This window comes from Carcharodon carcharias, chromosome 12 (genome assembly GCF_017639515.1).
Source record: "Carcharodon carcharias isolate sCarCar2 chromosome 12, sCarCar2.pri, whole genome shotgun sequence".
Lineage (NCBI taxonomy): Eukaryota > Metazoa > Chordata > Chondrichthyes > Lamniformes > Lamnidae > Carcharodon > Carcharodon carcharias.
Genome location: NC_054478.1, coordinates 55,410,272 through 55,425,742, shown reverse-complemented (window position 1 = coordinate 55,425,742; position 15,471 = coordinate 55,410,272). Strand labels below are relative to the sequence as shown.

The following is a 15,471-nucleotide window of genomic DNA, read 5'->3' as shown; positions in this document are numbered from 1 at the left end:
ACTACTAAGCACGGGGAGACCTAACGCAGACTGGGTTACCGCTTTGCGGAACACCTTCGGTCTGTCCCCAAACATATCCCAAACCTTCCGGTCGCTTGCCTTTTTAACACACCATCCTGCTCTCACGCCTCCATGTCCATCCTTGGCAGTGTTCCAGTGAAACCTAACCAAACTGGAGGGACATCACCTGATTTTCCGATAAGGCACTTTCAGCCTTCTGGACTTAACATTGAGTTCAACAACTTCAGACCATAAGCTCTCTCCTTTATCCTTAGCCCCTTTTTAATTCCTTTTTTCAAAATGCATTTTTATTTTTTATCCACTTATTTTCATTTATTTTTATTCATTGTTTTATCTCCTTTTATTCCTCCTTTTATCCCATTTCTATCCTTTTTCCCCCACCAGCATGTAGGGTGTTTGTGAGTTTGATATAAAGAAAGCTGTAGATTGCAGGTAGATATCAATAGACAAGTGAGGTGGGTAGAAAAGTGCCAATTGGAATTCAATCCAGATGAGTGTGAGGTCAGTATCGAGGAGGACAAAGAATACGAAGGGCTGTACAATAAATGACAGGATATTAAGAAGTTAAGTTTCACCTTGGAGTGAATGTCCACATATCTCTCAAGTTAACAGGACAGGAAGATAAGGCGCTCAATAAGGATACAGAACAATTTCCTTTATCAGCTAAGACATAGAATATAAGAGCTGGTAGATTATGCTAGAATTGTATAAAACTCTAGTTAGGCCTAGAGTACCGGTCCCTACATCACAGGAACAGTGTGTTTGCACTAGAGAGGGTACAGAGGAGATTTACAAGGATACTGCCAAGAATGAAAAATTTTAGCAATGAGGAAAGATTGGATTAGCTAGGGTTGTTTCCTTTTGAACTGAAACATACAAAATTATGAGGGGCCTAGACAGAGAGGATAGGAAGGACCTATTTTCTTTAGCAGAGAGATCACTAACCAAGGGCATAGATTTAAAGTATTTGGCAGAAGGATTATGGAGGATTTGAGGAGAAATTTTTCACCCAGCGGTGGTCCTGAACTCACAGGTCGAAAGGGTGTTAGTGGTGGAAATACCTATTGCATTGAAAAAAATATTTGGATAATACTTGAATTGCTGTAATCTACAGGGCTTTGAACTAAAAACTGGAAACTGGGATTAGGCTCTTTCTTGGCTGGACCAGATACACCAGGCCAAATAGCCTTCTTCTGTGCTATATGTTTCTATTCATAGTCTCAGGTTGGATGTGACCTTGATGACGGTCACTCTGATTGCTGGCAGCCCATCTTCAACACACTCAGGTGGCTCTGGACAAAGAGCATGGGATATCCATTGGTACGCTTGAGGCCTTCCATATCTGGTGGACATCACAAGGAGTGAATTGTATACAGGACAATGGAAACAATATTATTATTTAGGTTGTTAAGTTTACTTTGTTTTATATTCTATTAGTTGTGCCTTTCTAAAAATAGATCATTTTGACAGCTTTCTTGTATTTGTAATGATGACACTGGGTGACCTCATGTCTCCTTATTTGTTAACAGGAAAGGCATACCAATATTTAACCTCCCTCAGAGCCTGCACCACACACCTTAAGCTGTGCCATTTCATTCTATATGGAAAGATTTCCTGTATAGCCTCTCTACTATCTGACCCTTTTCTTCCATCCGACATGTATGATGAAGTGTTGCTGAGCAGTTCCATCAAATTTATTTTTAAGTTGCTTCACCACCTCCCAGTCTGCCTGTAACTCTTGCAGCCTGCATATGTCTGTGCATTACATCCACACAAAGCTTGAGAGGTTGCAGCTGAATTCTATTATTTGAAGAGGTTGCTCCTCAACTTCTGTCTATACTTCTGTCTCTTGCTGCTGATCTTTGGACATCCCGTGTGGAGGGTTTGTGGGCAAGTTGCAGTGCTTCCTCCTGGCTGCATGGGCCTGGCTAAAGTGACCATTCACAGGTCCAGGTTGGACACGATCCATGAGAGGAGTCAATCTATTTGCCTACCTCTATTCTATGGTTTTCTACATGTCCAGGTAGCCTTGGAGAAGGAATATGCAGAGTCCACCAGTACACTTGAGGCCTTCGTGCCTGTGGGAAATGCAAGTACTTGAATGTTTGGTGGAATGTGGAAATAGTGTTATTACTTAAGTTATACATCTCTTTAGTTTTTGACTAAGTTTTTTTTTACTCGTGGCTTATAAAAAGAGGTAACTTTGTGTGAGTTTTGTTTATTTGAGAAAACTGAAGCAATCCAGTGTTTCCTTACTGTTTTAAAAGAGTTAAAAATGGCATGCAAGTATCCCTCCTTTATTGCAGTAAACTGACAACTGCGCGGCCATTGGATGGAGTGCGGTAGAAGAAGAGCTATACGGGGTGGGGCCGGGGGGGGGGGGGGGGGGGGTGCGCTGATGGAAAATCTCGCGGGATTTGAAATCGGACACGAGTGCGCAGGCGTGAAGTCAATTTTTTTCTACCGGTTGTTGTTGGTGAAGGTAATGGTTGTGATGGCGGCTGTGTGGGCTGGGCTTGAATGTGGGCACAGAGTTGGGAGAATGTAGCAGCCTTAGGCCCAGGAGTGTGTGACTTAAGATGGACCCCATGTTATCTTACTGCTCCCTCCCTCTCCCCAGGGGCTGACTGGCTCTGGGCTGCAGCTTCTTCCTTGAACCCAAATCGAATAAGGGGAATGAGCAGGACTCTAGGTTTTGGTGGGCGCGAAGTGTTTCCTCCATGCTGAGGTCTTGATCTTGTTTGTGGGGCAGCAGACGTTCTGGAGAACCATCTAAGATGATAACCCAGCAGCGGGACTTGGGAAATGAAATAAATGGCGATGGGGAGGTGGCGACTGAAACTGTATCCCAGCATCTTCAGGGGAGGATAGAGACTGCTGGAGGAAGAAAGTGGGCTTCTGATTTGATTTATTTCAGTAATGTGATGGGCAAATTCAGATAAATGGACTGTATGCTTTCGGTTCCATCAATGTGTGGGATGTCAAAAATTGAATAAGTTGTGACCAAACTGTTGCTGGATCTGTTAATTTATAAGAAAAACGAGCTGAAGTATACCGATTGGCCCTTCTAGCTTGCTCTGTCAGTCAGCATGGTCATGGCTAATATATCTCTACTCCACCTTCCCTCACCATCCATCTATCCCTTAATTCCTTTAGTACCCCCAAATCTACCTATCCCTGTACTTAATGACTGAGCATTCACAGCTCTCTAAATTCAAAGATTTGCAACCCTTTGAGTGAAGAATTTTCTCATCATTTCAGTCCTAATAACTGGCCCCATTATTCTTATTCTGTGACTGTGATTGTGTTGTAGATTCTCAAGCCGAGGGCAACCTTTTCTCAGCATCTACCCTGTCAAGTCAATTAAAATGTTTTTTTTAGTTGGATCACCTTTCATTCTTTGAAACTCCAGATAGTGTAGGGATTGTCTACTCAGTCTCCTTACAGCACAATCCCTCTCAATCTGGTGAACCTCTGTTGCATTCCTTTTGGAAAAAGTATGTCCTTCCTTGTATAAAGAGACCAAAAGTGCACCCATTTCTCCAGATGTGGCCCAGTGACAGTGAAGGAGTGGCAATATATTTCCAAGTCATGGTGCTGAATGGCTTGGAGGGAAACATCCAGCTGTTGGTATTCCCATGTATCTGCTGCCCTTGTCCTTTTAGATGGTAGTGGTAGTGAGTTTGGAAGATGCTGCCTGAGGAGCCTTGGTGAGTTTCTGCACAGAATCTTGTAGATGGTACACACTGCTGCCACTGTTTGTCGGTGGTGGATGGGGTGCCAATGAAGCAGGCTACTTTGTCTTGGATGATGTCAAGCTTCTTGAGTGTTGCTGGAGCTGCACTTATCCAGGCAAGTGGAGGGTATTCCATCATACTCCTGACTTGTGCCTTGTAGATGGTAGACAGGCTTTGGGAAGTCAGGAGGTAAGTTACTCATTGCTGGATCCCTAGCCTCTGACCTGCTGTTGTAGCTACAGTATTTATATGGCTATTCCAGTTCAGTTTCTGGTCAATGGTAATGCCCAGGATGTTGATAGTGAGGGATTCTGTGATGGTAATGCCACTGAATGTCAAGGAGTGATGGTTAGATTCTTTCTTGTTGGAGATGGTCATTGCCAGGCACTTGTGTGGCGTGAATGTTACTTGCCACTTGTCAGCCCAAGCCTGGATATTGTGCAGGTCTTGTTGCATTTGGACATGGACTGCTTCAGCCCTACACTGTTGTTTTCTGTCTATTAACCAAACCTCAATCTATGCTAATTCAGTCTGTTTATTTATGAAGAACAGCAAAAGAGGAATCACAAATTAAAACCTTAGAAACAAAACTTAAATTTTCATTAGGTATTCATACTTTGCTGTGCCACTTCATTACAATTTAATATTCATTCCTCCTAGATCTCTGTATCTGGGTAAATTCACATTCTAATGTTGGTAGCTATATCAGGATGAGGAGACTTAACTCTCAACTTCCTTAATCCCACACCTGTGTCTGGATGGCACAACTATAACATCTTAATTTCTGTAACCTCTCTGAGCCTCTTTCAGAGATTCACTTTGAGTTTACAGAGCCACCCTCTGATACAAAATAGCTAAAGTACTACTGGACCTTGTTCAAAAAGACTGCTACTAGAACTATACTGAGAACTTTAATATAAAAAACACCATTTTGTATACCATTAATTTACAAAGAAATCTCTCCAGTTTCAGTGATTGATCTGAGCGGCGTAAATTGGAAGAGTTAAGCCATTTTTACTGTAAGTCACTGCATACAGCCATGCCAATGAAGTAGCAGCAACTATGTCACTTGTTTATTCCCTAACTTCTTTGGTCTACTCACAGTGTCTCACACAGGTCAAGATGATGCAGGGTATTTTTATGTACCAATGATGAGCTGTTTCTGGGCCTGGGGTCTTGGTAGTAGCTTGTTTCCTGTTCCTAACAATTGTTTGTCTAAAATTTCATAGTTAAAGTAACAGTAGCCAATTCCCAGGATTCAGTTTGACTACTGAACCTGTTTTGAGGACCACCTATTTAGGCAATTCTTATGCCATTTTCAACACTAACATGTTTTAATTGTACAAATTGCAGGAAAAGATTTTAAAATTTTTGAATCTAAAATTGTAATCACAATGCTGTCTGCTATTCAAATGTTGAATTTGATCTGTACACAGGATTCTGTCATCAGTGGTTAATTTCATGATTCTGTTTCAATTTATAGGGTCAACATATTAAAATTCCTGGTACAACACATGTCGTCTGAAAAAGTAACTGTCACAGTTCGTCTGGTTCGATCCTTTGAACATCGCAATTTCAAACCTGTGGTCTACCATGATGTTAATGTAAATCAGTCTGTAAAGGAATTCCTTAACTTTCTCCAGAATGGTGAGATAACCTCCAAGAGATACTGTTTGTTCTGTATCTACAAATCTGTTTAGTTATTTTGTTTAATAAGAACAGGAAATGCTGGAAGTACGCAACAGGTCAGGCAGCATCTGTGGAGAAACAGTTAATATTTCAGGCTCTGACACTTCATCAGAACTGGGAAACGATAGGAATGTGATGAAGAGAGGAGGATAGGAAAAAGAACAAAAGTCTATAATAGGTGGAGGGCAGGAGAGATTAAATTACAAAAAGGATTGGGAAATTGGTGCTCTTCCGTTTTCGACCTTAAGTAGAAACCCTGTCTGTCTTCTCAGATGGATGTAGAAGATTTCACAGCACTCTTTCCAGAAAGAGCAAGGAGTTCTCACTGATGTCCAGGCCAATGTGTATACCTCAACCAACATCAGTAAAACATTATCTAGTCACTATCTCATTGATGTTTGTGGGATCTTTCTGTGTACAAGTTGGCAACTGCATTTCCTTATCTTGCGGCAGTGATTCCACTGCAAAGTATTTCACTAATTGTAAATTGTTTTGAAATGTCCTGAGGTTGTGAAAGGTGGTGTAAAATGCAAGTCTGTCTATAAATGATTCAGATATTGGAATAGAGTAAAAAATCAAGATTTGCAGAGGATACCAAACTTGGAAGTGTGGTGTGACAAACCGTAAATACGATACCAATCAGTTGTAAAAGGACGTAGGCTAACTGAATGGGCAGACAAGTGGCAGATGAGATTTAATACAGAGAAATGTGTGGTGATGAATTTTGACAACATTGATAGGGAGAGGCAATATATACTTAATGACACAGTTTGAGGAACGTGCAGGGATGGAGGGATCCGGGGGTTTTTGTGCACAGATTTTTGAAAATGGCAGGATTTATTGAACGAGCAGTTAACAAAGCAAATGGGACCTTGGACTTCATAAATAGAGGAATTGAGTATAAAAGCATGGAAGTTATGCTAAACCTTTAGAAAGCTCTAGTTAGGCCATAACCAGAGTATTGCATCCAGTTCTTGTCACCACATTTTATGAAGTATGTGAAAGTCTTTGAGAGGGTGCAGAGGAGATTTATCAGAATGGTTCCGGAGCTGAGAGAATTTAGCTACAAGGAAAGGTTGGCGAAGCTGAGATTTTTCTCCTTGGAGTGAAGGAGATTTAATAGATTTGTACTACTCTACGACAGGTTTAGATAAGGTAGACAAAAAGAAACTTTGCATCAGCTGATGATACAAGAACTATAGGACACAGATTTAAGGTTTTGGGCAAGGGATATGGGTGGGTAAAATGTGAGGAGGAGCTTTTTTACCCAGTGAGTGGTAATGACCTGGTACTCGTTGCTTACAAGGGTGGTAGAAGTGGAGATGATCAATGATTTCAAAAGGAAATTAGATAGGTGCTTGAGGGAAATAAACTTGCAGATATATGGGGATAGAGCAGGAAAATAGGACTGACTGGATTACGTAAAGAGATAGCATAAACTCGATGGGCCTCCTGCTGTGCTGTTATGACTATGACTTCCCTGTTCAAGTGACGTTAAGGCATTTTTATGTCATCTTTGAGTAACTGCCACTGCACACCCAAAAATGGTGACTATCTTTTTTTTGGCAGCCTGCATCAATGCTATTTAAAAATGTTATGTTTTTGCTTTGTGCAGACATATTGTCAAAACCTGGACTTCCACCACCATTTAAGAAACACACCTATGGTATGTTGCATTTGAATTGAAATAGCTTTATATAGTTGTCATTTTAATCATTACATAGTCAGCCTTTATAGTCTGTCACATTGATGTAAGGTACTTGATTCAGCATTGTAGATTTTAACAACTGTTTCACTGATTCTGAAATTCCATGGAATGTGGCAACAAGCCTCTCAACTATCATCCACCAGCTGACTGTTGCATATCCCTGACCATGAGCTCAATTGGCATGCACTACTGTATATTAGTCAGCCTTTCCACTATTTTCTGTAGCCTAAAGTCACACTTTCATTCCCACCTGGCCCTGCATTGTGTGGGATATTCTAATAAATCTCCCTGCTGTTACTCTTGACTGACAGCTATGTTTTCCCTATCCACTTGTTAATGATGAACAGTGTGTGCTGTTTGAGCCAGCCTCCCCACTATCACCCTGCAGCTGAAAACCTTCTTTCTGGTTTTAATTGTTTTTCATGTGTTTGGGAAGAGCTAGTGAGGCTAAGCTGCATCACTGCTTCTGGTGTTTTAGTTTCCTGTTTTAGGAGGAGCTTAAACAATTATGAATTCCGAAAGGTAGGGCTGCTATCTCCAAATTGCTCAAAATTGAGCATACCTCAGTGGAAGTTTTCTTTAAAAAATCTTGTATGAACTGCTTGATTGTGTGTGTCTTTCTGTCTCTTAATATCTCTGAATGTGATTTTGTATGTCACTTTGTAATCCAGCCTGATATTCCCTATCAGCCTGGAGTTCCAACTTTTTTCTCCCTCTATAGCTTGGGAGGAAACAGATTATTTTTGTGCCTAAAAAAATATTATAGCCCTAAGTCTGGCTCGATCACTGTGGATGGTGAAAATAGAATAAAATCAGAAATACCACAGTGTTGTACACATCGAAAAAAACAGGCATGCAAACATAAAGGCCAAATTTTTTTGTCGATGAACAATTTAACTTTTAATTTTATATTATTCCTTCAGATGCATTAAAGATTATTCATCAAGCACACGGAGCAAAGGTATGGTTAAATGCAGAAGAGCGTTTTTTTTGGCTTTGTTCTTTCACCATGATTTTTCTAAAACTAGTTGTAGCTTATGAAGCACTTAGAAAAAAAGTAGCTTTTAGTACACCATGATGTATCACAATCTTGCTAAATCAAATGCACTATATACATCTTCCTTGCTTTATTCATGGCAGTTGATGGCTTTGCAAACTTACCCTAATGCAACTTTTGGTTGACTGTTAAAATGCTACACTTTTATGACCTTTTTAGCTTGTGTTGCTTCTTTTAATGGTTTATGAATGTGCACCCTAGATCCCTTTTCTTCTCTATGCCATTCAAAGTGTTATTTAGCTTAGTTAGCTGGACAGCTGGTTTGAATACAGAGTGACGCTAACAGCATGGGCTCAGTTTCCATACTGGCCGAGGTCATCCATGAAGCCTTCTCAACCTTACGCCTCGCCTAAGATGTGGTGACCCTCGGTTTAAGCTCACCACCAGTTGTCTCTCTCTAATGAGAGAACAGCCTATAGTCAAAGAACAAAGTAAAGTACAGCACAGGAACAGGCCCTTTGGCCCTCCAAGCCTGCGCCGATCATATTGCCTGTCAACTAAAACATTTTGCACTTCCGGGGTCCGTATGCCTCTATTCCCATCCTATTCATGTATTTGTCAAGCTGCCTCTTAAACACCACTATCGTACCTGCTTCCACCACCTCCTCTGGCAGTGAATTCCAGACACTCACTACCCTCTGTGTAAAAAATTTGCCCCGCACATCTCCTTTATAATTCTCTGGAACTTTCGTTTCATTTATTTCATCCAAGTATTACGTGGATTCCTTCTTCCTCGTAGCAAAATACATCACTTCACACTTCTCTGTATTAAAATTCATTTGCCATTTACGCATCCATTCTGCATGTTGAGATCTGATCAATAAGATCATTTGCGAATTAGCCTTTGGTCATGCATCTTCCCTGCTGCAAATGATCAAGTTGCATTTTAGTTCTGGAATTAATTTTGTTTTGGCCCTGTCAATCCATTTCTAATTTAAATTGTAGATTTCATAAGAAATTTAATCCTAATTTTAACCTTTTGTTCCCAATTTTTGTCATGTAGTTTCTGTTTTTCATTTTTATTCAGCATTTCACTTTTAACGTTTTTGTTTAAAGAAATGTTTGTTTTTCACTTCTGATAATGGATGGCTACAGAAAATTTTAAGAAATAATAAACTGGCGCTTGAATGCAAGTGAGTTTTTAATAATCTGTTTTAATGTTCAATATCAGTCCCAAAATTAATCCAGTTGTCATAGAAGCAAGATGGGAACTCAAATAGCAGTTTGCAGTTATAGCAATAGTGTTTCATCAATAGAAGCAAAGCAAGAACTGATCACTGTTGAAAATAATTGTATTATCAATTCAGACAATTAGAACATAGGACAAACTTGCTTACAAAGACTTCAAAGTAAAATTAAGGACTGAAATCAAGATGAAAATTAAAATTGTATTTATAGTCTGCTGTTTTTGACACTCCCACGGTGCTGTCAGTGTAAAATTTTGGGATTTTAACTCTGACAAAGAAGGAATGGTGATATATTTTTAAGTTAGGATGGTCTGTTACTTGAAGAGCAATTTACAGATGGTGGTGTTCCCATATACCTGCTACCCTTGGGATCCTTCTAGGCAGTAGAGGTTGCGAGTTTGGGAGATGTTGTTGAAGAAGCCTTGGTGAGTTGTTGTGGTGGTGCATCTTATAGATGGTACATAGTGCAACCATTATGCACTAGTGTGGAGGGAGTAAATGTTTAATGACTTATTTATGAAGTGCTTTTAATGTAATAAAGTGTCACAAGACAATTCACAAGACCATTATAAAGTTAGATACTGAGTCACATGAGCCAAGATGGTGAATGCCATCAAGTGGGCTGTTTTGTCCTAGACAATATCAAGTTTCTTGAATGGTTTTGGAGACGCACTCACCTAGGCAAGTGGGAGTATTCCATCACAATCCTGGCTTCTGCCTTGTAGATGGTAGGGAGGTTATAGGGAATCAGGATGTGTGTCACATGGCCACAAATTACCCAGCCTCTGTCATTTGTATACCTGACATCAGACTCTCAAAGCTCTACTCAGAACTTGGTGGCAGGATACTCCTAGGTGGACACTAGAAACAATTTAGCAACATCCTGAAAGCCTGAAGAGGTCAAACATACCCGCTGATTTGTGGGTGACACTGGCTTGTGACTGACCAAAATGGAGAAGGCTCATTCAGGAAGTCACCGAGTACGTCAAGAGACATTGTTGGGGACATTGCAGGGGCGAAGTTGCTGCATTGGAGGGAGTGCACAAACCTCCATATAATCCATCTACCCAACCTTTCAAGCATTACTTGCCCCATGTGTGGTAGAGATTGCAGGTCTTACATTGGACTTACCAGCCATTTCAGAACCCAGCAAACCAGAGTGGAGGCAAGCCACCCTTAATTTTGAGGGACTTCCTAAGAGGTATAATTATGTGGCTGGTTCAGTTAAGTTTATAGTCTTTGGTGACCCTTTGGATGTTGATGGTAGCAGATTTGGCTATTGTATTGGTGTTAAGTGTCAAGGGCAGATGGTTAGATTCTGTCTTATTGGAAATGGTTACTGCCTACAACTTGTGTGGCATGAATGTTATTTGCCACTTAACAGCCTAAGCCAGGACTAGCTGCATGTGGGCACAGACTGATTCATTACCTGAGAAGTTGCAAATGGACTGAACACCGCAACAATCGTCAAACATCTCACTTCTGACCTCGTAATGGAGGGAAGGTCATTGAAGAGGCTGAGATAGTTAGGCCTAGGACACTGTCCTGAGGAACCCTTGTAGCGATGTCCATGGATTGAAATAACTTGCTTTTGACCTACAACTTCCACAATCATTTTCCTTTGTGCTAGGTATGACTCCTGCCATTGGAGAGTTCTCTCCCCCAACCCTGCCCACACCCACCACCCCTCTCCCATTGACTTCAACTTTACTAGGGCTCCTGGAATGCCACACTCGATCAAAATTGCCTTGATGTCAAGGGCAGTCACTCTTAATTTACCCTGGCATTCAGCTCTTTTGCACACATTTAGAACAAGGCTATGATGATGTCTGTAGCCAAGTGATACTGGTGGAATCCAATCTAAGGATTGGTGAGTAGGTTTTTGGTGAGAGTAAGTACCACTTGATAGCAGAGTCTATGTTACCATCCGTTACTTGGATGATTGAGAATAGACTGGCCAAGTTGGATTTGTGTTGCTTCTTGTCCAGCACATACCAGGGCAATTTCCCACTTTGCCAGGTAGATGCCAGTGTTTATAGCATGCTCCTTCTGCTGTTTAGTATGTATGTAACTGTGTTTCGTAGCTTCGCCCAGGCTGACACCTTTGTTTAGATATGCCTGGTTCTGCTCCTTGCATGCTTTCTTACACTCCTCATTGAATTAGGGATAATCCCCTGACATAAGTAATAATAATGAGGGAAATATTGGGCCATGAGGTTACAGATGATGGAATGCAATTCTACTGCTGCTGATAGTCTGAAGTGCCATATGGATACCTAGTTTTGAGCTGCTAGATAGATTTGAATGTCTTCTATTTTGCACATTAGTAGTGCCACACAACACGCTGGAGTGTCCTCAGTGTGAAGAACTGTGTTGTTTATTTCTACCAATACCGTCATAGACAGGTGCATCAATGACAGGTAGATTGGTGAGGACAAGATCCAGTGAGTTTTTCCTCATATTTGTTCTCCTTCCATCTGCTGCAGGTTCATTTTGGTAGCTGCCCGTCAGGACTTAGCTTGCTCAGTTGTAGAGGTACTACCAATCTTGATGATGAACGTTTAAGTCCGCCATCCAGAATGCATTTTATGAACTTGCTACCCTCAGTGCTTTGTTCAAGTGGTCTTTAACATGGGAGAAGCACTGATTTCAAAAGCTGAGGGAGGGCTGTAGGTGGCAAACAGGAGATTTCCTGAGACTTCTTGGGGCCTGGTATGCCAGGGCCCCTCCCTCTTGACCCTATATTAATGTGGCTCCAACCTTTGGTGGGTTTGTTTTGCAAGTGTACCAAGGGATAGTGACTGAGGAGTCTGGGACATTGGCTGTAGTATTTGATTCTGAGAGCATGGTGATGTCAGGCCGTTGTTTGACTAGTCTGCGGATCAGCTCTCCCAATTTTGGGACAAATTCCCAGATGTTATTAAGGGATTTGCAGGGTTGTCTGGGCTGGAATGTCTTTTGTTGTGTCCAGTGCCTAGGTAGTACATTTCATTTTCTGTTTTACAGACAAATGATCTTGTAGTGAGCTTGGATAATGATGATCAACTTATGTTAAAGGAGGCAAACACACTGAAAGAAGCAGGTGTGGGTAAGTGATTGAAAAACCTCTAGTTTTTGACACATTTTGTATAACTGTATATTCAGAGTCTATGTGAACATATGATTGTTATAAATGTAGCATTCAAATTTGCTTTGATTTGTGGTGAGCAAGAACTAATTTGATCTTAGAATCACGTGCAACAAACACAGAAAGCAGTGTTTACATTTGCACATCAGAAGTTGGAGTAACTAAACAATTAAATGTAACAAGCATGTCAAAATGCTGTTTCTAACTGACTAAGCTGAAAGCTGACCCTGGCACCTATATACATCTGGAACTATGATAAAGCTCAACTGCAAGCATTTACTACAACATTGAAAATAAAATTTTCCCTTGATGTTGACAAGGTAATGCACAGTAAATGTGAAGTAAATAGTTCTGTAGAAAGTGGGTAGAATTGAACAGATCAATTAAGTTGCACTTTACATCAGTAATATAATTTAAATTTGAGTACTTCAACTTCTCTCAACAGATGAATTTATGGATTATAGTACAGAAGGTAGAATTTCATATCAAATGAAACTTCAGGTTGTTTGTATATTCTAAGATTGTCAGTTGTTTGTTCTAAATTCCAGTTCTCAATTTTGCTGCTGATTTAAGATATATAGATATCTATACATTAGATTCTTTGAAGATTCACAGGGGCTGCAACATAATTTTTCAGTCAATTTATATATCCAAGTTACAAATAAGATGCAATATTGATATTAATGAAAGAATTTGACAATACACTTTAAAATTGCATTTACACATTTGCAATACAAATAGAAACAGTCAAAAAATGGCTACAATTTTTTTGCTCTAAATTGTAATCAGTTAGAACTCTGAACTCTTCTTAATGGCTTAGTGGATAAATAATTGTGGAATTCAGTCATATAGACAATGCAGGATCTGGGCTCAATCTGCAATCCATTCTAAATTGTCTGATCTCAGTTGGGGCAGAGTTTGTTCTACAATTAATCTCAACATTTCTGCAGAGGGATGATTAAAAAATTCAGCTACGGTTCATACTTCTGATTGCTGTTCATTGTCACTGCTGGAAAATTCAGAGAACAAATTGATCTTTATCAGATATCTAAAGGTGAAATGCAAGTGGATTTTCTGAACAGCTACAGTTTTGAGTGAAACACAAATTTGTATAGCATTACAGAAAATTTCATGCCTTTTCCTTTATCTTGCAGCCCATGAAACAGAAATGGCTTGTTTTAAGAGAGAAGATTATGAAATGTTCAGAAAGAACCCTGTAGTAATCTGGTGATGAAAGTAATATATGTTAAGTTTCTTAAATAATTTTAATGAGCTCAAGTACCTTTCTGCAGAATGTTGAAAGGAAATATGTTCGACATAACAGAGAAGCTCATCTAAAATGAACTTTCAGTATTTTTTTCCTGTTAAAATGTTGACAGTAAAGATATACATTTTAATTTGACTGGCCTAATAGTCTCTTTCATGATCTTTTTGCCACAAAGTGCTGAGCAGTAACTCTGTACTTTCCCTGCAATGAAAGGGAGAAAATTGGAAGCCTAATCGCCTGCTTGGGATTTGCTGCAGAGCAATTTTGAAAGAGGCCTCAGAGCAGGTAGTCTTCATACTTTCCATTGAGGAACAGGTTGGATGGAAATGTAGATAGTTGAAATCAGCAACTACACTTTTTATATATCAATATCAAATTGTGAACATTGTTTCAAATAAATGGATATAAATTAACTTATCGTTTCTTATATAAATTTGTGTTAATTTATTTGATGTTTGGGATTAACAGTAAAAGTTACTTGCAGTGTAAAGTTTATTAGTTCTTTTCTATTCCTGTGACAAGTTGAGTGAAAATCACAACTTCTATTTACATAGCATGTTTCATATCCTCAAGAACACTGTACAGCCAAAAAAACCTTCAGTTTATTCACTACACACAAAGACATCAGTCACAATGGAAAAAATGTTGGTGAGCAGGCGGGGAGAGGAAGGAATCAATGGCCCTGCCCAGTGTGTGTATGCTCGTGTACTCCCCCACCCCAGGTTTTTGCATTTAGTTCGCACTTGGTGTGAATTACTACGTCATGAATTATACCGAGTGTCACAAAATTGTGCAAGTGAGTATCCATACACTACCCTCTGAAGTCAGTTGCAGGTTGAAATATCCAATTTGATTTATTGCAGTTACATAGTTTTTTTTTTACATTGGCTGTCATCAGGTGCATCACCAAGTGGAAGATAGATAATTTAAAAACAAAAAACTGCGGATGCTGGACATCCAAAACAAAAACAGAATTACCTGGAAAAGCTCAGCAGCTCTGGCAGCATCGGCGGAGAAGAAAAGAGTTGACGTTTTGAGTCCTCATGACCCTTCAACAGAACTGAGTGAATATTAGGAGAGGGGTGAGAGCTGGTTTAAGGTGGTGGGGGGGGTGTGGTTTTAGGGACAAGCAAGCAGTGATAGGAGCAGAGAATCAAAAGATGTCACAGACAGAAGAACAAAGAGGTGTTGAAGGTGGTGATATTATCTAAACGAATGTGCTAATTAAGAATGGATGGCAGGACACTCAAGGTACAGTTCTATTGGGGGTGGGGTGGAAAGGCTAACAGGGCATAAAGGATATAGATTTAAAAATAATGGAAATAGGTGGGAAAAGAAAAATCTATATAAATTATTGGAAAAAAACAAAAGGAAGGGGGAAGAAATGGAAAGGGGGTTGGAGGAGGGAGTTCAAGATCTTAAGTTGTTGAATTCAATATTCAGTCCGGAAGGCTGTAAAGTGCCTAGTCGGAAGATGAGGTGCTGTTCCTCCAGTTTGCGTTGGGCTTCACTTGAACAATGCAGCAAGCCAAGGACAGACATGTGGGCAAGAGAGCAGGGTGGAGTGTTAAAATGACAGGGACGTTTGGGTCTTTCTTGCGGACAGACCACAGGTGTTTTGCAAAGCGGTCGCCCAGTTTACATTTGGTCTCTCCAATGTAGAGGAGACCGCATTGGG

At 40.1% G+C, this 15,471-nt stretch overlaps 1 protein-coding gene across 4 annotated transcripts; it reads left to right on the top strand.

Moving 5' to 3' along the window:
* Positions 1–2,442: 2,442 nt before the first annotated feature.
* On the top strand, positions 2,443–14,206 carry c12h2orf76 (chromosome 12 C2orf76 homolog). Of its 4 annotated transcripts, none has more exons than XM_041201790.1 (6): positions 2,443–2,503; positions 5,242–5,405; positions 7,063–7,113; positions 8,079–8,116; positions 12,406–12,487; positions 13,681–14,206. In XM_041201790.1, the coding sequence occupies exons 2-6, from the start codon at positions 5,273–5,275 to the stop codon at positions 13,755–13,757; spliced, it is 381 nt and encodes a 126-aa protein (XP_041057724.1). In that variant the 5' UTR covers positions 2,443–2,503; positions 5,242–5,272; the 3' UTR covers positions 13,758–14,206. The 4 variants fall into 4 exon arrangements, with proteins under 4 accessions (XP_041057724.1, XP_041057722.1, XP_041057723.1 ...); XM_041201788.1 differs by lacking the exon at positions 2,443–2,503 and adding an exon at positions 2,520–2,911 and having other exon boundaries at positions 13,969–14,206; XM_041201789.1 differs by lacking the exon at positions 2,443–2,503 and adding an exon at positions 2,521–2,911 and having other exon boundaries at positions 14,007–14,206.
* The last annotated feature ends 1,265 nt before the right edge of the window (positions 14,207–15,471 follow it).